Source organism: Moschus berezovskii, chromosome 12 (assembly GCF_049115385.1).
Source record: "Moschus berezovskii isolate FMDL1 chromosome 12, NW_MosBer_1.0, whole genome shotgun sequence".
Classification (NCBI taxonomy): domain Eukaryota; kingdom Metazoa; phylum Chordata; class Mammalia; order Artiodactyla; family Moschidae; genus Moschus; species Moschus berezovskii.
Genome location: NC_142471.1, coordinates 16,914,593 through 16,938,869, shown reverse-complemented (window position 1 = coordinate 16,938,869; position 24,277 = coordinate 16,914,593). Strand labels below are relative to the sequence as shown.

The 24,277-nt window shown below is 40.0% G+C and overlaps 1 protein-coding gene across 7 annotated transcripts in view; it reads left to right on the top strand.

Moving 5' to 3' along the window:
* The window catches only part of RHOBTB1 (Rho related BTB domain containing 1), an 81,830-nt gene that overhangs the window by 41,387 nt on the left and 16,166 nt on the right, over nt 1-24,277 (top strand). For 5 of the 7 annotated variants that reach the window (XM_055425661.2, XM_055425658.2, XM_055425657.2 and 2 more), the window contains 3 exons: nt 509-612; nt 16,626-16,811; nt 21,942-22,921. In XM_055425661.2, the coding sequence (XP_055281636.1) occupies nt 509-612; nt 16,626-16,811; nt 21,942-22,921 (1,270 nt within the window). Of the gene's footprint in view, nt 1-508; nt 613-3,676; nt 8,798-16,625; nt 16,812-21,941; nt 22,922-24,277 lie in introns of those variants that run through there. The other 2 variants (XM_055425662.2, XM_055425660.2) reach the window with 2 other exon arrangements.

Sequence of the window (24,277 nt, the reverse complement as noted above, 5' to 3'; positions counted from 1 at the left end):
GAGGACACATCATTGTTGTCACCAGTCTAGTTTTGATTTATTTGGGAGATTTGTTTGTTTATTTGATTTTTTAAAATTGAAGTCTAGTTGATTTACAGTGTTGAGTTACTTCCTGCTATAGAGCAAAGAGATTCAGTTATATATATATATGTTGACATTTTTTATATTCTTTTCCATTATGGCTTATTGTAGGCTATAGAATATACCTAGATCTTAAAAAGCAGAGGAAGAACTTAACTTGTAGTTTCAAGACAGAACTCCCCTTTTTCATGCAGCAAGAGAAAACAAAAGGAGAAAGCTGATTTGGTGGATGGCTCTAGTATCCTGAATGAGGGTTTTTAGGGCACATGGTTCCAGGAAGAGAAGTAGGACTTGGCTAAGTCCTGTTAGATGGAAGGAGAAAACTAAATGCAAGTGAATCTCGGGGCTTTGAGGGCTAATGACCTAGGCATTCTTCCCCTGGGGAACTTCTGATTGACAGCGAATTGGTGCCCTCTCTCTCCTGCAGGTCTTGGAACGTTCCCGGGATGTTGTTGATGAAGTGAGCGTTTCTCTCAGGCTTTGGGACACTTTTGGAGATCATCACAAAGACAGGCGTTTTGCATATGGCAGGTAAACCAAGATTAGTGCAGTTCAGTTCAACTGGAATACAGTTTCCTCTCCCAAACCCATCTCTGTTTCATGAGTCAACAAAAACCACATCATGTGGCCTTGAAATGTGTTGGTTTCTGCACTGTGTCTTAAAAAAGAAAAAAAAAAAAGACATTGTTTCCTGATGTCAAGAAAAGCAGTCATCATGGCCACTTGGTTCCTCCCAGGAAATACTTTATTTAAAACAACCAGTGCTAGTTAAATTGAATGTCTGCTGGATGAGGATTCTGTTGTATGTGCCAACCTTGGGCTGCTTTGATTATTGTTTCCCTGAGTAATACTTTATTTGCCTACTCCTAAAATGTTTTAAGTTTATTTAGCAGTTGGCCACCCCTCTTCAGAAGGTCTCTTTGGTCTTTTGATGACCGTTCTACAGAGTCTGATGTTACTTGCTTTGGGCTTTGCTGTCTGAAAAGTCTTGTTATCTTTATTTGAAGGTCATTTTTAAAAAGAAACAAAAATATCTCTGAAATCATTCACAAAGGTACATTTCCAAAATGAACTGAAGCATTAATGTCTATTTTTCATTTAAAAAAAAAATAAGGAGGAAAAGATCCACTAAAGGAAAGATAGATCTAGAAGGACAGTGATACGAGAAGGAACAAGGTCAAAGAACCGTGAAATATTTAGCCACTTCTCCTTGTCACCACAACTCCACTGGCATCTCCAGGACTCCAGCTGTCTTACGGTCCCTCTCAGTGCATCCGTTGTAACTGTCAAGATCCAGATGAGGAAGAGATTGCCTTACCCCTTAATCATGGGTAAAGGCATGTCTTTTTAAGTTTAGAATTTAGATCTTTTTTAACATAAAACTTCATGCTGCCTCACAGGATTGCATTAGTTAGACACCCCCAAGCACTGAGTTTACTCCTTGGTATTGAGATAAGCATTTCTGAGAGGACCTCTCTTTCTTCAAGCCTGTAGCTTTCATAAGTCTCTGAACTCACACTGGCACTTACCCAAGTGGTCTGGAATACTGAATAAACTGTTTGTCCTACTCCTTTCAGTCATTCATACACTGAAATAATCTGCAGTTTAGGCCAGCTTATTCAAGGGGGGAAAGAGGTATATAGAAGTAAAACTTTGATTTTAATGTCCCCCTGAACAGGAACTTTTGAACTTAATATCCAGCATAGATAATACATTTCTTCTTGAGTTTCCTAGTTTAGTTTGTTTTTTCTTTGCTTTATGTGATGTTCTTAATTCTTATCTTAGTTGCCATTTGGGTTTTTTTCTGTTATCTCATTATTATACACACACAAAATAATAGTCAATGAACCTGCTTATAAGTACTCTGCTGTCAGATTTTGTATGCGATTTTAAGGAAGCATAATTAAATGATGACTGGAAGCAAAGTAAGAATAAATACATAGATTTCAAAGGACTGTTTGTACCCTAGCTTCTAAAAAGGTATGGTGAATAAAAATGAACTTACTGACACACTGGGTTTAGCTTCTGTAGGCAATCTCGACAGCTCAGTGGCTTATTGCCACTTGAAATTTATGTATTTGGGGTGATGAATTTTAACTTCACTCCACCATGTAAAAGTGGTCTTTTGGTTATATAAGGGCTACTTCATTACCATGTGAGGTTCCTGCTTAGGGTTGACTTAATGGCACAGTGACCTTCATAGATCTGATATCGACCAGCATCTATGCTGGGCCTCGTCCAGCTTCCTGACATATCTGGGGTCACTTTACATGTCATGCCCGTGCTTGGTCACTCCCAGCACAAATAAGCTGGTCTCTCATGTGACTCTGTCAGTACACAGTGCATTGTTCTGCTCCTTTATCTGTAATGTTTAGTTCCACCAACTGTAACCCATCCACTGCCCCCTTTGCTGGAAACAGGACGTGCTTTCCAAGCCAAGTCTGATTCTTTGAGCAACACAGAGGGACTCAGGAAACCCTCCCGTGTTTCTGCCTAAGCTCTTCATGGGCCTCACTTCATGCGCGTGTTTGTGCCTTGTATCTCCTCTCTCTTTTCCTGTTCTCCACAGCCTCTAGGCTTCCTGCCACAGACCCTGCCACTGATCAAGAACAGAAACCAGAGCTGTGCTGTCCTGGATTACAGAATCTCTGTGTAAACACTAAATATGTCATACCACGTTGATATAGCACCGAAAAATTACATCTTATGGCCAAGTCTGATAGTGGAAGCTTCTTTTACTCAGTACAGGGCTCTGACCACTGTATTTCATTGCTGTGCAAGAGCTGTTTTAATTTCTGTGTAACTTCCATTTTTAGTTCCCTATCATTTGTGCAGAAGAAAAATCATAATTACAGTTTCTGACATTCCGTTTGGTTTGCAGACCTGTTTTTGACTGGTGTTTTTACTATACTTAGTGTGAATTACAAGTCGGTGGGATGTGATATATTCCTTAGACTTGGAAATGTATTTGGAATCTTTTAAAAATAACTCATTTGATTCTTAGGGTGACAGTGAGAGAAAGCAGATTCACCAAGATGCCTTAGACCTCGCCTTTAGTTTCCTCTACTTCTTAGCACCAAGCTGGTCAACGAGTTACCACTTCAAGCCTTCTTTGGCCTAAACAAGTTCTAGTTTGCAGAGTGGGCCAGGGTGGTGTCAGTCTGTTGACTTGAATTTGCAATTTTCCTAGTGTGGTATAACTACAACCAGAATGTCATAGCTCTTATTATGACTTAAAGGTAACTAGTCAGCTAATTTTTTTAGCCAATTACATTAATAGTTCTAATTCATCAAAGCCCTACAATGTGTCAGTCAAAATATTAGGTGTTTTGCCAGCACTAGTTTAGTTAATCCTTCCAGGAACTCTGGGAGGCAGAGATTATCTCCAGGTCACAGTTGAGTAGGGAGTTGAATTCTTTTCTCATAACCTGCCCAATTGTGAGTTTCAAAACCAGATTCAAATTCAGCTCTGCCTGAGTCCTGACTCCCACTCTTTCCATTGTGAAAAGCTACATCGACCTCATTTTAAACAGAATGAAACTGAAATCACCCCCCTATACACACACACACACACACACACACACACACACACACACACACACACACACACACACACGCTGATGGACTGGGTATTCTTTTGCTCTTAATATTGGTACAATGGCTAGAATGAGAAGAGATCTCAAAAAGTCGTCTGGCCGATCCCTTTCCTCCAGGAAGGGAGATCATCCATCCAAGAAAAAGGTAGTGACAGGAGTCCTTCTATTCGACAGACATGAAAGGCAACAGAGTAGCATCAATATCCTGACCCTTACCTAACATATTTGAAATCTTTCAAACCCTCTTTGTCTGGAGTGAATGACTCCAACTCTCTAGTAGCCTTTCTTCTTCCTACTGCCTACTTTCTACCCACTTTTGGATGAACTTTGGAAGCTCTTTCCTGGATCTTTTAAAATGTCAAGAACAAAACTGTACATCATAACGATGACTGTAATCAGCTGCTCTTTTTTGGCAAGAAAAAAAAGGAGGCTCTTTTTAAAGGGATATCACTCAAGAGTTTTCTCTAAGAAGGAAGTACTCATACTTAGGTGCCTGGCACTGAAATGTAAACAAGTAGGGTGGGCTCTGCCTTCAACAGGGTGCCTAGGCCCCCTCTATAGTCACACACAGATAAATAATTACCAATATTATTGTTCTCTTTCCTTGAAAACCTTCACCATTGCTCTGTCTTGGGGTCAGATAACCTTTAAACACACAAAGCTTACGGGGCTGGAGGTGGTGATAACAGCAGCTACAATTTAATCAGAGCTCCCCACCAGCCAGGTCTGTGCTCTGCGTATCTTGTTGCCATGTCATTCTTGCGATGACCCTGTAAGGTAGGCTCATTTCACAGCTGAGCTAGAATGCTCAGAAAGGGGCCAAGGTCAGATGGGTAGGAAAGAGTGGTACTGAACTTTTTCTTGTAGTTCTATCTGGCTCCAAAGCCTGTTTCCTCCCTTTCGCCCAGGCTGTAGTGGCTGCTGCTGATGACTGATGACCAGCTTTACATCTATTCTCAATCCAGTCTAATTATTGCATGATTCCACGTGGACATGGAAGACCAGTGTTCACCGTCTCTCACTAGCTGTAACTAATATTCTATTGTTCCTCTTAAGTTCTTTAATATGTAACTAATAACTTAACTCTATTACATCTATGAGTGGCTAAACAGGAGTCCTTTCATTTCCAGGAAAAGGGCTACGTCCAAGCACACTCTCCGAGAGTGAGTGGGACCCTTGAGTACTTTGTGTGGCATGCTTTCTCCCCACAGCTGAACACAAGCATGCAGAATCATTGTATTTGCCCTTACACCGAAGAGTTTCCAGGAATATTTTCAGTTCATTTGGAATTCATTTATTATACAGATTATTCTTACACACTGATTTTTCTCAAGTGTTTTTTAGGCCCAGTGAGAAGCACAGTACATGTTTTAAATGATAACATCAATCAGAGCAGTGGTTTCTGTGTGTCTGTTGAGATAAGATGGCTCTAGTTTCACACTGAAGGCCAGGTAATCAGATACAGCATTAATGCATCCCATCTTGAATGCTTGGTTGAGGCCCTTTAAAAAATTCAGGACTGTGGGTGACCAGTGTTTACGTCTTTGTCTGGGATTGTCTGTACTTGTGGTTAAAGGCAAGGGGAAAAGTAAGAAACAACTCATGTGCCTCAATAAAGTATTTCTGAAGTAGCTCTCATTGTCCGTGGCATGTACTAATTGCCGGGCCAGAACTAACATTCTAATGATGGTTTCAGTATGGCAAACAGCCTGCTGGACAGAGAAACATATCCAGTGGAGGCGGGCCAGGGCCAGGGCAAGGGTGAGGCTTGTAAGGCGCTCACCTTGGGTGTAAAACGTCAGCAATGATAAAGGTCAGATCACTGTTAACTGGTCTTCTCTTTCTGTCTCAGGCTCAGCATGGCAAGTGTTACTGGTCCTGACTTTATTTAAAATTTTTGTATTTTGTTCATCATGGATTTTTTTTAGCCTTAATTTTGATTTTTGGAAGAATATGGGTCATCTGGATTACTGAGGTTTGGGGCATCTCTTCAAATTTTTCACCTGAGGCTAGTGCTTAACTCTTTACCCAAGTCCTGGCCCTGAAGATGGACTTTATAAATGGATAACAAAGCAGCAAAGGGAGGAAAGTTACCGGTGTGTATACTTCATAGAAAAGTCATCCAAACCACACTTCTAAATGTGTGGTCTCGAGAGATCTAGGAAAATTACTGCAGCTTGTTTCCTAAAGATATTTAGTCCTGCTGTGAAATAAAGGACTAGACTAAGATTTGCCTGGGTTATAGAAAATGGTAGAAAGGCATTAGAAGAGCAGCTAGTTGGACCAAGGGAGGGGAATAGTTATTCCCTAAGAGGTTAGGGTGGCTCAGAGGTTAAAGCGTCTGCCTCCAATGCGGGAGACCCGGGTTCGATCCCTGGGTCGGGAAGATCCCCTGGAGAAGGAAACGGTAACCCACTCCAGTATTCTTGCCTGGAGAATCCCATGGACGGAGAAGCCTGGTAGGCTACAGTCCACGGGGTCGCAAAGAGTCGGACACGACTGAGCGACGGAATGGAATGGAATGGAAGAGGTTAGACTAAAACTGCTCGTTCCTGTAGGCTTCCCAGGTGGCGCAGTAGTAAAGAATCCACCTGCCAGTACAGGAGACACAGGTGAAGCTGGTTCTGTTCCGGGGTTGGGAAGACCCCCTGGATTAGGAGATGGCTACCCACTCCAGTATACTTGCTGGAAAATTCCCTGGACAGAGGATCCTGGCAGGCTCCAGTCCACGGGGTCGCAGAAAATCGGGCACGAATGAACAACTGAGCACGCAGAGCACAGCTGGCTCATGCTTGAGTTGCCGAAGCTACTGGCCATCTGACGCCAGAGATCTGGGGAGAGGCGAGTCAGCAGGCTTTAGCCAGTACCTGGATGATTAGAAGGAAGCTATGCTTTGGTAAACACTGCCACAGAAATATCATAAGCTCTTTACCACAGCCAAATGGGAAGGATCTTGTGAAGATTAGAGAGAGAGATTTTGAGTGAAGGAAACCAGGAGGAAGAGAGCACACGTTGTGTGTGATTCCATTGCTGTAAAATTCTAGAAAACGGAGTGTAATCGATAGTGACAAAAAAATCAATCACTGGTTGCCTGGGAAAGAGGGTGGAGGGGAAAATGGATTACCAAGGGACACTTTGAGGGTGACAGAAATGTTTATTTTCTTGATTGAGATGACAGAATCAGGAGTGTATACCTATATCAAAACTAATCACACTGAGCATTTTAAGTATACAAAGCTTGTGTGTGCTAAGTCACTTCATTTGTGTCCGACTGTTTATGACCCTGTGGACTATAGCCCACCAGGCTCCTCTGTCCATGGGATTCTCCAAGCAGGAATCCTGGAGTTGGTTGCCATTTCCTCCTTCAGGAGATCTTCCTGACCCAGGGATCAAACTCACATCTCTTATGACTCCTGCACTGGCAGGCGGATTATTTACCGTGAGCACCACCTGGGAAGCCCCATCCAGTGTTTAGTGTATTTCAATTGTAGCTCAATAATTTTTTTTAGATAAAATATTTTTATGGGCAATCGAAGTAGTCTATGGTATATGAGGAAATTTTCATGGCAAAATATATGTTTTGATTATTTATAGAACTTAAACATAGTTCCCACTGAAAATATAAATTATTTGTGTGAACTTTAGCGGGGAAAAATATAAGACCAGATCCTTAATAGCTGAATATAGGAAATGGGATAGTTCTGGCATCTCCAAGCTAATGTTGTCCCCAAACCAGGCTGGACCCCTTTTCCCAGAGATAGAACTGTCAGCTGTGTGGATCATAATCCAACTAAGAGGCCTGTGTCTTTGACTTTGATTCTGTAGCTTTTTTCTGAGAAGGTACATTTGTCCAGGTACCCTGTAATAACCGAATAAAGTATACCACGTTCCCTGAAAGTTTTCCATTTCTCCATCAGATAGTAACAATTTTGTCTTTCATGGTCAGTTCTTTCTGGAGCCAGAGAATGGTGTGAGGCCAAGAGAAAAAGGAAGGGATATAGTCCGCTACATCCTCAGAACTCCCCCTTTCTGCCAGATCTGTGAATTTGTAAATTGGGCTGTGGGGCGGGGGACGGGAATGCCTTTTCTGAATGAGTATTCTTAAACAGAGGATTGCATGTATTAACACTAATGTTTTTCCAACTATAGTTTGTTTCTCCTCTGGGTATCATTTCCAAGCTCTTTATAAGAATTATTTTAAAAAATAATTATATACTTTTTTTTAATCCATTTACCCATAGAGGAAGGCATTAAGTAAAACAATTGAAGGTGGATTATTACTGCTTTGTGCTAATCCAAAACAGAAAAATATGTTAGACTAAATGTATACAAGTAATTAAAAATTTTTAATGTAGTAGAAATTTATGGATTCTGTACTGAAGCACTCAAGCACAGGATTGCAGTGATGCCAAATCACCTGGCACACAGAAAATGTCTGTATCACTCCCAACCTTCTGTCCCCCACTGTCCTTCCTGCTCTGAGCTGATACATCTTGTATTGTAACCAGAAGACAAAATATCAGAAGAGCTGGGATTCCTGTGCCCAACCCAGTACTGTCCCCAGGATGAAAATGTCCTTGGGAAACAGCAGTGCCAGATGAGATAGGAACAGGGCTTGACTGATGACTGGGGTCACTTGTGTTCCAGGACCTGGAAGGATGCTGGCTGCTGCCCAAACACTGGTCACATGGCTGGGAAAAATGGTCCTTTGTGGTTGAGCCCAGGAAAACATTTGTGGACCCAAAAGATCCCACAGACTTATGAATAATGAGGCCGCTGAGATGGGTAAAAAGATGAGGAACACATGCGCTGTTCAATACATTAACGTCCTGTGTTCTGCCTTCTTTTTACCTTTTTTCTGTTACTGCTTAATGACTGCAAGCTTGACGTGTTGGGTCAAATACAGCTAAGTGTGTTGCCTGCTCATCATGGACAAAGAGAAAACAACAGTTTGCGGTGTTGCTATACCGGAATCTTCCGATGAAAAAAATGTATTTCAGCCTGCACAGTTTTCCCACTTAAAATAGGTGGTAAGAAGAAAGAGACTGCTGAGTAATTGTGCAGTATCTTCAGAGGATAATTCTATTACCATCTTTCAGCAATTCCATATCAATGAGCTGGTAAGCCAAAGGGAAAGATCTCTTGTTGAGAATGTCCTGCCATTCTTATCAACCGCAATATACAAGAAATATATTTGGTGACTTTTGAAACCATAAACCATATTTTTCTGATAATAATTGGTACCTTATGGTTTACAAACCACTTTCACAGATATTTTTCTTGGTGAATCTTAACAGCAATCATTATCAGCAACTTTTAATATTGACCATTTATCAGATTTCTAAAATCATTCCACTACTTTGATCTTTCCCCAAAACAGTTACTCCCAGTCTAGAAAATACAGTTATAAGGATAAAGTACTGACTTACCAAAAAATAAAACAAATTAGCAAAAATCTCTTTTAAATTCATCGCCTTGGTTATCTTTTTATTTCAGTGCTTTTGGAGATTGGGGGAGTTGGTGTGTTTTTTAAAAAACAAGATGGCCTGTGAAATGGAGGATGTTATCTTAACCCTTAATTCTGTGAAACTAACCCAGAATTAATCCTGAAAATAACCTGCCCATTTCTTTATATTTCCTTTTTGCTTCTGGATATAATCTTAATTCCTAGAAGAGATTGTTAATCCATTTTTATTCTGGAATTATGAAAGTATCCAATTAAGTGGGACAAATAGATTTTTAAGATAAATTCAAATAATTTAAAAAGATATATTTAGTTGATAAGCTCTGCTGTAGACCAGAGATGATATACAGCTGCATGCATGCTCAATCCTGTTTGACTCTTTGCGACCCTACGGACTGTAGCCCACTAGACTCCTCTGTCTGTGGGATTTTCCTGGCAAGAATACTGGAGTGGGATGCCATTTCCTCCTCCAGATTATACAGTTATCTTTCAGTAATAATTATCTAAATAAATATAATAGCTCACATATCATTTTTTTATTAAAAGTTAAACATACCCCCTAACTGACTTATCTTAGGCCTAAAATTTCTTTTAGATTTTGAGTCTGCAGACATACTTGCATCCACATCCTTCAGAATCTACAAGGCTTTTTTACTTTATAAGCAGTCACTGAGGGCCTCTTTTGTTACAAACACTGTGTTGTGTACCATGAAAGAGACAAAACAGAATCCCTAAAGATGAAGCTAAGAGCAGTGGGGAAAGCCAGCAGCTTAAAGAGTTACAATAAGGGTTAAAATGCTGAACTAAAGATGGCAGTACCAGGAACAGGGAAGAAAGAATTGCTCAGAGCAAAAATTCCAGCATCATTCTCAACTCCTTTTGCTCATGTCCCATACCTGCACCATCAGCAGACCCCAGTGACTCTACCTTCCACACCTTTAACGAACACAGCCACCTCTTACCACCTGTACTGCTCCCATTTCTCTGGGAGAAACGATTGAATGATTGCTCATTGATACTGGACAAGTGACTTGGCAGGTCCTGTACCCTTATCGTTTTACAGAGGCCTGGGGCGAGGCCTGGGTAAAAGTTGTGGGATGAGCTTGCTAGTTTACAGTTTGGTTCCAGAAGAGTCAAGGAGTTCAATCCCAGAGCCCTCCCATCTGGCAGTCTGGCAGACATGTCGGCACTGTTGTGTGTGCAGCTAGCCTTGCTCTTAGGAGAAAACGTCCACCTTCGTGAAGGAAGGCAGCTCCTCAGTCATGCAGCTTCAGAGCAAGCCAGAGAGAAATGAGAATGAGGAGAAGTAGGCAGGGAATTTATTCCTACAATTGCACCTTCTCCTTTAAGGAAGCCTTTTCTGTATCAGTGTTTCCTGCTTTCACTGACCAGGAGGTAAATGAGCTTGCTTACGCTGTTTCTTTGAATCACTTACTTGTGCTCCACACTGTTTCTTATGCATTCAGCTTTTTCTGATCATTGTGTGAGGTGTAAGAATGCAGACGGTCTCTAACTTACAATGGTCTAACTTACCATTTTTCTGTTTTATGATGGTGCAAAAGTAATACACATTCAGTAGAAAACATACTTTGAATTCTGATCTTTTCCCCAGGTTGGCTATATTCAAGTACTAGCCCTGCTCCCAGTCAGCCACACAGTCAACAGGGTAAACAATTGATCCATTTACAACCATTCTGTACCCAGACAAGCATTCTTCACCTTCAGCACAGTATTCAGTATACAGTATTCGGCCTTTTTGTTCATTGATGTTGCCCAACTGTATGCTAATGTAAGTGTTCTGAGCATATTTAGGGTAGGCTCAACTAAGCTATGATGTTTGGTAGGTTAGGTATATTAAATACATTTTTGATTTATTATATTTTCAATTTATTATGGATTTATCAGGATATCACCCCATCATAAGTCATAGAAGATTTGTACACTAAAGGAAACATAGATTGAAAAATGGGATATCAAGTTTAAAAAAATAGTTGTTTACATTGAATGATAACACAGGCTTTTATATGATCAGGTCATTGGCTTCTGTAATTTTTGCACTATGATGGCAGAACCAACCATTTTTAAGATTGGGTATTATCTATCTTAGGATTTGGTGGCCTTGGTGGGATGTTGGTATGGCTTTCCTGCACTTAAGAGGGTACATCGCTTTAGTCCCATTTTTGGAGGGTGGGGGGAAGACTGATTTAAAATATTGCTTCCTATTAAACATACGGGCTTGGGAGAAATAGTTGCGCATGCTAATCACTCCCAAATCTGAATATATTTCAGGGTGTTTTCAGTTTTTCCCACATAACATCTGTACTTAAGAAGCCTCACTGCTATTGGTAAAGTATTGACTTGATGTCTCTGCTCACATCCAGGGCGCTGCATGTTACTGCCCTCCTCTCCCCAGACCCCCTGCCAGGCGCTCCACTACAGGCCTCTCCATTTTCCATGAGTATGAGTTTACACAGCCATTCATCTCCAGGTGGTTATGTTCACCATCACTGACAACTCCCTCCACATCTCATACACACCGGGCTGCTCCCCTACTAAAACTTTCCAAAGCCACGTGTTACACATTCCTTTTTTCTGCCATGCTCCCAGCTGTTTTGTGATGTTTTGATCTGTCTGTTTGCACAGCGCTGTCAGACTATATGCATGAAAGGTGTATTGTTGACATGAATGGTTTTGAACACGTTTCTGTAAAGAGCCTACCTCAGTCATTGGGGAGGGAGAAGGAGGTCAGGGACATCTACTTAAGTCTTTGCCAGAAGACTTGTTTATGTTCACAAACAAACCCATTGAAATGTGATCATGATCTCTACCAATAAAGGACATGGGAGTCTCTACTTAAAAAATAAATAATAATAGGCAATAGTGACATAAAGGTATGGAATCCTACCATAGAGAAAGTATAAAAGTATATGTTAAGAAGGAGAGACTCCCAAGAAGATTCAGGTAAACAGAATTGTTAGCTTATTCTTGGTCACCAAGTGTAAGGGTCTTAGCAAGAGACCCAACCAGAATTGGCACACTGGGAAGAGGCCAGTTGGATGGGAGCCGTGGATGTCCTGCTCACAGCTCTCTGGAGGACTGGACGGACTCTACTGTTCTTCACATTGCCCATGCTGGCCTGGATAATTTAGCAATTTTTTTTCACTTAAGCAGATAAGAAAACCCAAGGCCCACAGCTCTTTAGCTGGACAGTGGTGGCAAAGCAGGGAAGACAAAAGTATTTTTGTGATCGTAGAGAACATGGACAATTCATTCCTAATAGAAAATATTTGATATTATTATCTCTCTCCTTTTTGACCACTTCTTCAAAGGATGAATTTCGTTTCTGTTTGCTTCCCTGATCTTTTCCCACCAAGTTTGCTATATATGTATCTAGATGATAAAGACTGGCCATGAGAATGGGTGGCATTTAGTGTTTAAAGTCCAGCTTGAAAGGGAAAAAAGTATGTATACACACACACACACACAGGTTATTACCCTAAAAGGAAAATCCATCTTATATTTAATAGCAATCGATTTTTTAAAGACTTCATGTAAAAAATTTCACTCTGTACCCATAACAATATATAATAAAGAATATAATGATATAGGCATTTTTTAAAAGTCTGTCTTGGGCCAAGATATGTGGGTAAGTTGCATTTTTTCAGATTTTTTTTTCTTTAATCCTCCAACAAAGATAGGCCCCAACTTTGCATACATTCCTTGTGTTATCCAAATATCTTTGCCAATCTTTCACATGCTGTCTTTGGCCAGTGTTCTCCTTGAAAGATAGCAAAAAAATAATGGTTTTTTATTTATTTATTTATTTTTGTTTATTATCACTTATTCTTATAGAAGAAGAACTGCTACAATTGACAGCTTTATCAGCTCAAGCATTTGGAGGATGACTAGGTCTCTCTCTGGTCCCCTCCCTACCTCCCACAGCTCCATTAAACTGGAGATCTGCAATTGTTTCAACACATGTTGATGAATTTACTTCGGATTGTTTCACAGGCATTATTTGATGTGTCAGTACCCTAGAGAAACTTTTATACCGACATAGTCCCCTTAGAAACAATAAATCACAGTTTTCTCAAAAAAAAAAAAATTCATAGGCAAGCAACCAAGACCATACACTTAGATCCTTTGTAATCTTGACTTTCTTGAAAAGAATAAGACCACTTATCTCAGTCAAAAAAAAAAAAATCCAAACCTCTTCCTACTCTTCTCAGTATTCAAGTTCTGGAGCTTGAGTTTTGTCTCCTATGTTCTTTTTGCCTCAGCATTCTCGAATTCTTATTCTTTCTCCTCCAAATAGCTGTGAGACTCCATTTAAATCCTATCTGATTCTTTTTACAGCTGAAATAGGAACCCTGAGGTCATTTCTAGGCCAACTGTGCTGCCTAATATGTATGAATGTCCTCATCACACCTACCCCTCCCAATTATTTTTTTTAAATTCAACTCAATTATTTTAAACACAGCTCTTCAAAGTTAAAAAAATGTAACAGAGCCATGGAAGCAGAAATGCTAGAACTTGCCTTTTTCTTTTTATCTCTCACAGGAATGGCATTTTTAAACACAAACTCATGTTAGACATTGCATAGTCTTTACCCAGGAATGAATGTTTTGATTAAAAGTTATTTAATATCTCTAGCTCCTTGGAATTCTGCCTATAGTTGGAGATATTCTTAGCTTCAGTTTTTGTGCGTTCTTCAACTAGGTAGAAAAGTGGCTCAAAATCTAGAGGGAATAAATGGCATTCTCAAAATAGTTACTTGGTTGTATAGGTGTTTATATCATAGAGGATACTGATGTGTTGAAATTTAGAAATTAGAAAAGAATGCTGGGGGAGGAGGAATGTGTCAGTGCCGCATCTTTCTACAGCCCTGTCCCCGCATCCATTGATCCTCAGGCTTTTGCTTAAAATCAGTTTTAGGACACTGCATTTATACAGCGGGACTCAACACTAAGATTCTGTATAATCTGTATGTCATGTTTCTTAACTTGAATTGGTATTTAAATCAAGAAGGGTTAAAGACGTTTAAGCAGGTGGGTAGATCAAATATGATTTAATTTTTTATCTGCTTCCAGTGTAAAATCATGGGGACAGATTCTCATAGCATCTAAATGTTCATTAAAAAAATTTTTTTTATAAAAAGGACAACTTCATTTCAAGGATACAAATAGAATTTTGACTCAATAAGTTATTTTCACTTTAGAGGTAGTGTTGCTCTCAGTACAACCTCTTCTCTTTAACCATCATCCTTTTGAAGCAAAATATTTACAGAGCATTGAATTATTTTTCCAGCTTTCCAACAGCATTTCATGCACTGAGATATTGATGTGACATAGTTAGAAATTGGGCCCTCCGGACCTGTATTGTGCAATGGCATTGTGCTGTTATCATCGGGAAACTCCATTTTTTCCAACCCCCAGGGTCCTGTCTGTACTTGTTTACAGGTCATCTGGATAGCAACTAGTATATGTTCAATGGCACGAGTGTTAGCACGGTAACCTAGGCAACCGAGCTAGCTCTGATTTCAAAACCTCACATGCTGTATCATAAAATTAGATAACAGAATTGACATTTGCTACATGTCTGTCATATAAATCAAGCTCTGAGAATGATTTCCTTTATAGCAGTGTGCCTTAATATGGAAATAGAAGGTACAAATTAGAACAATTTTATTACATATATATATATACTATTCCACATTTACGTGCTGGATATAGTTCTTCAATTCTTTCTCTATGATTTTGAACCTCAGATATTGCCATATTACTCTCACTGAGCTGGAATTCTTGGCGGCTTCATTTTACGATTGGGATGAAGCTTATAGCAGAGCTGTATCAGATAGCCTATAGAAATAGTATTATGAATAATAGAAGACTCTGCTCCTAAAAAAATGTAAAATTCAAAGTGTTCTTGACTTTACTGGATACCGTTATTTATGCTGATTAGAAGTAAGACTGTGCGCAGAATATTCTACTAACTAAATCAGAATCCCAAAGACAAGACATGCTTCCCTTTCATTTATATAGTTATGAATATTTTTACACACATTATATTTTCCAGTGCCCAGGAATCTTTGATAAGATCTTTATTTCAAAGACATTTTAAACATGCAGATTAATACACTTCATCTGCTTTGATTCCTAGGTCCTCCTTTATAATTTGTAAATATTTTAATGTCAGGATTTTTCTATTTGCTGTGGTCTGGTACAGCTTTTCTTGGATATAAATTTAAAGACTCAACTTGTGAATTACATTTAATGTAAGCACCCTGCAGTTTGCTGCATTGCAAATGATTATTTTTAGAAATTTTATGGTTGCCTGGATATATTTGTTTGTCGTCATTAATATGTAGGGAGAAAACCTCATTAATGATTTAAAAAGAAGGTGTTTTGATTCATCAACTTCATTCTTCTCATTACATAAACAATAAAGGCAATAAATTAACATGTAATAAAGTTGTAAGTTTATTTCTGAATATAACTGCAAAACAGTGTTGAATCCTTGGGTATAACTTTTTCTATTCTTTATATTTTTCTGCCTCCATGTTTTCAATGTCATCATTCTGCATATTTTAACCTAGAAAGATGGCTTATAATTCTTATTAAAGATCCCTTCTAGCAGTTATCTATCAAACACCATAATTGAACAACTGTTTTGTAAAACAGTGCTTTGGCTTCTAGAATGGTAAGTTATTATATAAAACATGGAAGATTCTTATGTCGCAACTGACTACAAAACAATTTTCCTTTTTCCATATACCTGCTATGTGTCATATATAACATTTGATAAATCTGCTTCCAACATCTTCTCATCTTATTAGCCATCCATCCAATTCTGGCTAGTTTTTCGTTAAATACCACCTTCTTACCTTATACCTAGCAAAAAGTAGAAATTCCTGCACGTTCAGGACTTTTCCTTTTCAGAAACAGATTAAGTGGTTGTGCTGTCTACATTTGTGCTTAAGGGTGAAGAAGGGCACAAATCCTTCTGTGTATTTGCCGACCCTGTACAGCAAATACCTGTTACATTTTCTGTAATGTTTAAACTGTTGGCTTTCTCTCATTGAGTCACCATCACCTTTCTGTTTACACTGGTAAATGGTAGTTTTTATTATTTTCTTTTATCTTGAAACTATTTCTTGTGATGAACAGAAATAGTTCAGCATGTGGTGGTTCCAGGACTGAGTCCAGTTTGGGTAACCATCTATCTTGTGAAATAACTTCATCCAGAACTTTTCAATGCCTAGGCCTCCTGCAGTGCAACATGGACATGAACTCAGGCTGTGTGGGTGCTGGAATGTGGGAGCTTAATGGGCTGTTTGCATGACTCCAAGATGTATTTTAATATCTGGTCTTTTTTTTTTCATTGTGAAGTAATATGGCATTTGATGGATGGGGAAGGGGAGGAATCCTAATGATAAAAGAGAAAAGTGAAAAAGCAATACAGCTTCTTTTGTGATTTCCTTGTAGGTCCGATGTTGTGGTCCTCTGTTTTTCGATCGCTAATCCCAATTCCCTAAATCATGTGAAAACCATGTGGTATCAAGAAATCAAGCACTTTTGCCCTCGCACACCTGTTGTTCTAGTTGGCTGCCAGCTAGATCTCCGCTATGCTGATCTTGAAGCTGTTAATAGAGCCAGACGCCCTTTAGCAAGGTAAGCCAAGGGACTCAGTGTGCCAGTTAAATTAAAATTTAGAGATAGCAGATGTCTTTGTAGCCTTGGGTTCTGTTCTTTAGTGACTCTGAGATCCCATCAATCAATCTGAATGCTTTAAGTTAGCTTGTTAATCATGAGGAAGGGATATGTCCTGACCCCTCTCCTATTCACCATTACCTCATTTTTTAAAAATTTTACTTATTTTTTCATTGTTGGACAATTGCTTTACAGTTTTGTGTTGTTTCTGCCATACAACACAAATGAATCATGTGTGTGTGTGTGTGTGTTCCTTCCCTCCTGATCATCCCCTTCCCATATCCCACCCCTCTAGGTCATCACAGAGTGCCAGGCTGGGCTTCCTGTGTTATTTAGCAGCTTCCCATTATCTATCTGTTTTATACATGGTAGTGTATATATGTTAGTGCTACTTTCTCAATTCATCCTGCCTTTACTTTTTCCCACTGTGTCCAAAAGTCTATTCTATACTAGGTTCATCAGTACTATTTTTATAGGTTCCATATATCTGTGCATTAATATACTTGTTTTTCTCTTTCTGACTTAATTCACTCTGTATAAGAGGCTCTAGGGTTATCTACCTCAATACAATTGACTCAAATATGTTCCTTTTTATGACTGAGTAATATTCCATTGTATAAATATACCACAGCTTCTTTATCCATTCATATGGAGATAGACATCTAGGTTGTTTTCATGTCCTGGCAGCAAATGAAGCAACTGACAAAGGGTTAATCTCCCAAATCTATTAGCAGTTCATATAGCTCAATATCAGAAAAACAAATAACCCAATCAAAAAATGGGCAGAAGACATAAACAGACATTTTTCCAAAGAACACATCACTTAGTTCAGTCTCTCAGTCATGTCCAACTCTTTGTGACCCCATGGACTGCAGCACGCCAGGCCTCCCTGTCCATCACCAAATCCCGGAGTTTACCCAAATTCATGCCCATTGAGTCGGTGATGCCATCCAACCATCTCATCCTCTGTCATCCCCTTCTCCTCCTGCCTTCAATCTTTCCCAGCATCAGAGTCTTTTCAAATGAGTCAGTTCTTCGCATCAGGTGGCCAAAATATTGGAATTTCAGCTTCAGCATCAGTCCTTCCAATGAATATTCAGGACTGATTTCCTTTAGGATGGACTGGTTGGATCTCCTTGCAGTCCAAGGGACTCTCAAGAGTCTTCTCCAACACCACAGTTCAAAACCATCAGTTCTTCTGCGCTCAGCTTTCTTTATAGTCCAACTCTCACATCCATACATGACTACTGGAAAAACCATAGTTTTGACTAAACAGACCTTTGTTGGTAAAGTAATGTCTCTGCTTTTTAATATGGTGTCTAGGTTGGTCATAACTTTTCTTCCAAGGAGTAAGCATCTTTTAATTTCATGGCTGCAGTCACCATCTGCAGTGATTTTGGAGCCCAAAAAAATAGTCAGCCACTGTTTCCACTGTTTCCCTATCTATTTGCCATGAAGTGATGAAAATAGATGGCATGATCTTTGTTTTCTGAATGTTGAGCTTTAAGCCAGCTTTTTCACGCTCCTCTTTCACTTTCATCAAGAGGCTTTTGAGTTCTTCACTTTCTGCCATAAGGGTGGTGTCATCTTCATATCTGAGGTTATTGATATTTCTCCCAGCAATCTTGATTCCAGCTTGTGCTTCATCCAGCCCAGCGTTTCTCATGATGTACTTTGCATATAAGTTAAATAAGCAGGGTGACAACATACAGCCTTGACGTACTCCTTTTCCTATTTGGAACCAGTCTGTTGTTCCATGTACAGTTCTAACTGTTGCTTCCTGACGTACATACAGATGAAAGAAGACATACAAGTGGCCAATAAACACATGAAAATATCCTCAACATTGCTCATTATTAGAGAAATGCAAATCAAAACTACAATGAACTATCACCTCATACCAGTCAGAATGGTCATCAAAAAAAAAAATCTATAAACAATAAATGCTGGAGAGGATGTGAAGAAAAGGGAACCCACCTGCACTGTTGGTGGGAATGTAAACTGACACAGCCATTACAGAAAACAGTATGGAGATTCCTTTAAAAACTCGGAATAAATCATCTGACCCAGAAATCCTGCTTGGGCATATACCCTGAAAAAATCACAATTCTAAAAGACACATGTACCCCAATGTTCATTTCACCATCACCTCTTAGTCAGGAACCCAAGGTTAAAGTGAATTTTCTAATTATGTTATGGTGTATAAAAGTGCTTTGGGGCCTTCCCTGATAGTCCAGTGGTTAAGACTCAGCTCCCAATGCAAGGGGGGCTGGTTTTAATTCATGGTTGGGGAACTAAGATCCTGCATGTTGCCACGTACAGCCAAAAAAATAAGTAAGCACTTTGAACTTGATTAAATGTTAAACAAAATGTTAGTTACTCATAATAATGTCTTTCTGGAAATTAAGATTTATAATAAAGGTAAGTGAAATTCATGTCTGGATAGTCATGTATGGATGTGAGAGTTGGACTATATAGAAAGCTGAGCACCAAAGAATTGATGCCTTTGAACTGTGGTGTTGGAGAAGACTCTTGAGAGTCTCTTGGGCTGCAAGGAGATCCAGCCAGTCCATCCTAAAGGAGATCAGTCCTGAATATACACTGGAAGGACTGATGCTGAAGCTGAAACTCCAATACTTGGACCACCTGATGCGAAGAGCTGACTCATTTGAAAAGACCCTGATGCTGAGAAAGGTTGAAGGCAGGAGGAGAAAGGGACGACAGAAGATGAGATGGTTGGATGGCATCACCAACTTAATGGACATGGGTTTGAGCAAGCTCGGGGAGTTGGTGATAGAGAGGGAAGCCTGTCGCGCTGCAGTCCATGGGGTCGCAAAGAATCAGACATGACTGAGTGACTGAACTGAAGTGAAATTCAGAGCCATCATCTGTGATTCTTGGCCCCAGGAGTATCAAATTCATGCAAATACTCATATCGAAGTATTTTTAATCTTCTCATTTTCCTCCACCCAACTTCTTAGAGTATTTCATTCCCGAGGTGGCTGTGTCCAGTTTTTAAAGATTATATAGACCTATGGTTAAAAACAGTAATACTGCTTTTTAAATGGCTTTCTGGTGGTGTTATTTTTAGAGTGTCACACATTTAAAATACAGCTTGAAGGAGGATTTGTTTCCATCTATATAAAATGTGGATACCAATCTTGGGAGGAATAAGAGTTTTTTTTAAAACATGTACTCCTTCAATATTCTTTTTAAAAATAATTGTATATGTGTTTTATGTTTAATTCTGTTTTTTGCTGGTGAACATAGGTTTTCCCAAAATGTTGATATTACTGCTTTCCTTCCAGGTAGTAAGAACTTTGCCTTAATAAGCTTATTATAAAATTTTATACTGACATAAGTTTTTATGCTCTCACAGCAAAAGCAAATAGTACTTTGTCAAGATAATTTCTGATGTTCTAGGTACATCTTGGAAAAATGTCCTGAAAACATTTCATGTTCCTTCTATTCTTAAATACATGGACTAGGAACTGCATATTATAAGCCACGCAGAGGGAAAGAGGACTCCTGGCAAATGAGAGACTAGCCCCAGGCCTCAGAACTTTCTGTGTCAAAGGTTAGGATACTCAGGCCTCACACCTTGCATGTGTGGAGGCCTGAAGGAGAGCTCCAGAGCTCCAGGGCACAGTCCTTTCCATAGACAATCCTGAGGTTTCATGAAGCAGCTGGCATCTGAGCTAAGTCTTAAAGAGATTCATCAGTTAGTAATCTACCAAAAGCCCATAGGAGCAAAACTTAAAAGTTAACGCTTCTTTTCTGTACTTCACTTCCACCTCTTCCGTGCAGTTTTCCCTCTTTTCAATCTAGATCCTCAAATCCAAATTCTACCAGTATTACCTTATTTCTCCTAAGACCTGTCCCTGTCACACACACATCACCAGATATTTTATTTTGGAAGATCATCTCCTAAGAGTGCATCTCAGAATCAAGTATGTGTTTGTGAAGAATGCAACGACAGATCCTATCTTGCCTGTGTTCTGGAATTCATCTGTGTCTTGATCATGGTTATATCATAATTACAGCACTCTTCTGCCGATACTGATTCCAGCAGCTTGGCTTCTTGGGGGTTGATTAGACTGTAAATGGGCCTTGTGTGTCAGTCTAAAGGGTTTAGACTTTATTCTCTGGGCTCTATGGAATCAGAGGAAACTTTTCTTTAAAGAATTGCAGCTAAGTCATACTTGTAGTACATAAGGAATTTTTGTAACAGTGAATCCTGTGAGCTAAAATGTGGAAAATTCTGAAGAAAGACGAGTTAAGAGGCTAATGTACTAATCCAGGCAAAAGATGATTGCCTGATTGAAGAGGGGAAGAGAAAGGGTGAGATATGAAAGAAGGTTCACAAAACTAATAGAGGAGATTTAGGTGAGCTGTTGGACATGGATCATTTAGCCTAGAACTAGGGAATTCTGGACTCTGATTGCTTAGTAAAGTGCTCTCAGTGACTTTAAAATGTGACCTTAAAACATTTCCCAAGTGGAAAGGACCTTTAAACTTTCTGCCTGTTTCTTCAGGATACAGAACGAAAACAGCATCCATAGGGATACTGGGAGGCCCAATTGAGAAAATGAACATGGATTCCTTTTTAAGTTATAAAGCAAAATGTAAGCATAAGGGGAAAACGATGAAAATGATGCTGATTGTGGCAATAATGATGGTTATCAGCTAACACTGATCAAGCACTCACTGTGGAACAGGTACTATGCTGGGCTAATTATCTCATTTAAACCTTTCAGTCATCCTTTAAGATTCAAGTACTTACTATTATTCTTCCCATTTTAAGATGGGAAAACTGAGAAAAACGTTAAGTAACTTACCCAGGAACAAATAGCTAGTGAAATGGCTGATGCTTGAGTTATTATTGTTACTACTGAAAGCATTTTTTCCCCTGCCATCATAAGTCCTTTATATTTGAAAGATTAGAGGTTGGTAGGAGATTTTTCAAGAGTCTGGTTAAAAGTCTGAATGGGATTTTAAATGTATAATTCAATTAGGTGCTTAGATAGGCCCTGATTACTATTTTTTTCCTGAAATAAGACTGATTCTAATGTTAAAAATATTCTCTTTCAGGCCCATAAAGAGAGGGGATATTCTGCCCCCAGAAAAAGGCCGAGAGGTTGCAAAGGAACTGGGTATACCCTACTATGAAACAAGCGTGTTTGACCAGTTTGGCATCAAAGACGTGTTTGACAATGCAATCCGAGCGGCGCTCATTTCCCGACGGCACTTGCAGTTCTGGAAATCCCACCTGAAGAAAGTCCAGAAACCTTTACTTCAGGCACCATTCCTACCTCCAAAAGCCCCCCCACCGGTCATCAAAGTTCCAGAATGTCCTTCCACGGGGACGAACGAAGCTGCCTGTTTACTGGACAATCCTCTGTGTGCCGATGTCCTCTTCATCCTCCAGGACCAGGAGCAGATCTTTGCACACCGAATTTACCTCGCTACCTCCTCTTCCAAGTTTTATGATCTTTTTTTAATGGAATGTGAAGAAACCCCCCACTGGAGTGAAGGAGCTTGTGAGAGAGAGAAGCAAAGCAAGGACTCCCAGGGGTGGGCACAGAGTCTTGACCCAGATGAGGAAAGGGAAGAGGGCACGCCAAGGACGCCTCAGGCTGATCAGTGGATCCCCTCGAGCCAGAACCTGTCCCAACAGGAGACCCTGGGGCTGGACGCCGAGGACTTGGTGGCAGAGACGCAGACCCTGTCGGGCTGGAGTAAGGGGTTCATTGGCATGCACAAGGAGATGCAGATCAACCCCGTCTCAAAGCGGCTGGGCCCCATGACCGTGGTTAGGATGGACGCGTCTGTCCAGCCAGGCCCTTTCCGGACCCTGCTCCAGTTTCTCTATACGGGGCAACTGGATGAAAAGGAAAAAGATCTGGTGGGCCTGGCTCAGATCGCAGAGGTCCTGGAGATGTTTGATTTGCGGATGATGGTGGAAAACATCATGAACAAGGAAGCCTTCATGAACCAGGAGATTACGAAAGCATTTCATGTCCGGAAAGCCAATCGGATAAAAGAGTGTCTCAGCAAGGGGACATTCTCAGGTGAGCGGGTCCAGTGGTAAAGCCATCAGTACCTTTGGTTGTGTTTTATCAAACATTAGCCAAACATGAGGAGGGGGAGATAACGATCGCTGACATGTGTAAGTACTTTACCCCCAGTGTACCTCAGTTATACGTATTCACCTATTTCATTCTCTTCACACTTAAAGGTAAAATATGATGATCTCCATTTTGCAGATGGGGAAACTGAGGGGCAGGGAGGTTGGGTAACTGGCCTATGGTTTATGCCAGCAGTCAGTGGTGGAGCCAGGATTTGAATGCAAGCTGCCGACTAGAGCCCCATGGTGTCCTAGTGCTTCTCAAAGGTAGGTCAGGCTGCCCCTGAGCCCGAGCCAGTCAGCTCAGTACTCACAGCTGCCCTTCAGGATTCCTTCCCTGATATTTTCCACTCGTCATTTAGCATGCACCCATGACAAAAATCAGCAGCCTTCGGTCCCAGGGTCGCTGAAATCCTTGAGGCCCTGTTGGTGACCCTCTGGAAAGGGTCCCATCTGGAAAGCCTCTTCGGCCTCTCTCCCTTCTCCTTTGGGTTCGCACCATCCTGTGCCCTGCTCGTCTAGATGCTTTTTGTCCCTTCATTGTCTTTGATAACTGCACCAAGGGTTGCCCAGAGCACCCTTACATAATTGCTTAAGCATCCTGATAACCTGTATCTAAGGTGGGTGACTGGCCCATGCTTATCCTATCTCATAGGCTTGTGCTATTTTTGTTCTGTAATTGTCCTCTCTATGTATGTTTCATTGCAAAAATTTAACTTCCATTATTATATAGATATTTCTGTTTTTGTCTTCATCTTTCATAATTCCCGATATAGAAATATACATTTAATAACTGGTAGCTGAATCTGTTAATTAATTTTAAAACCTTGAGTAATACTTACTCCAAATATTGACAATCATGGTAGAGAGAGAGTTTTGAAAGTTAATGAAAAGAAATGTTAAAAAGATTTACCTGCAGTAAATGAAACAATGGACCTTAAGTGAAATTGATGAAATCTCCTTTTCCTTACTAGAGAGGGATAGTAACCAAACACAGAGTGGGAGCCTCAACTGGATTCTTTTTATTAAAAAAAAAAAACAACCTATAAAATACAGTTGGGGGTAATTATAAAAAATTGGACATGAACTAGATAATGGATGATATTAAGGAATTATTGCTGATTTTCTTAAGAGTCATGATGGTATGGTTATCTAGGAGAATCTTATTTTTAGAAAATTCTTGGCAAAGTAGTTAGGAATGCGTTCAGTTCAATCGCTCAGTCGTGTCCAACTCTTTGTGACCCCATGAACCACAGCACGCCAGGCCTCCCTGTCCATCACCAACTCCCAGAGTCCACCC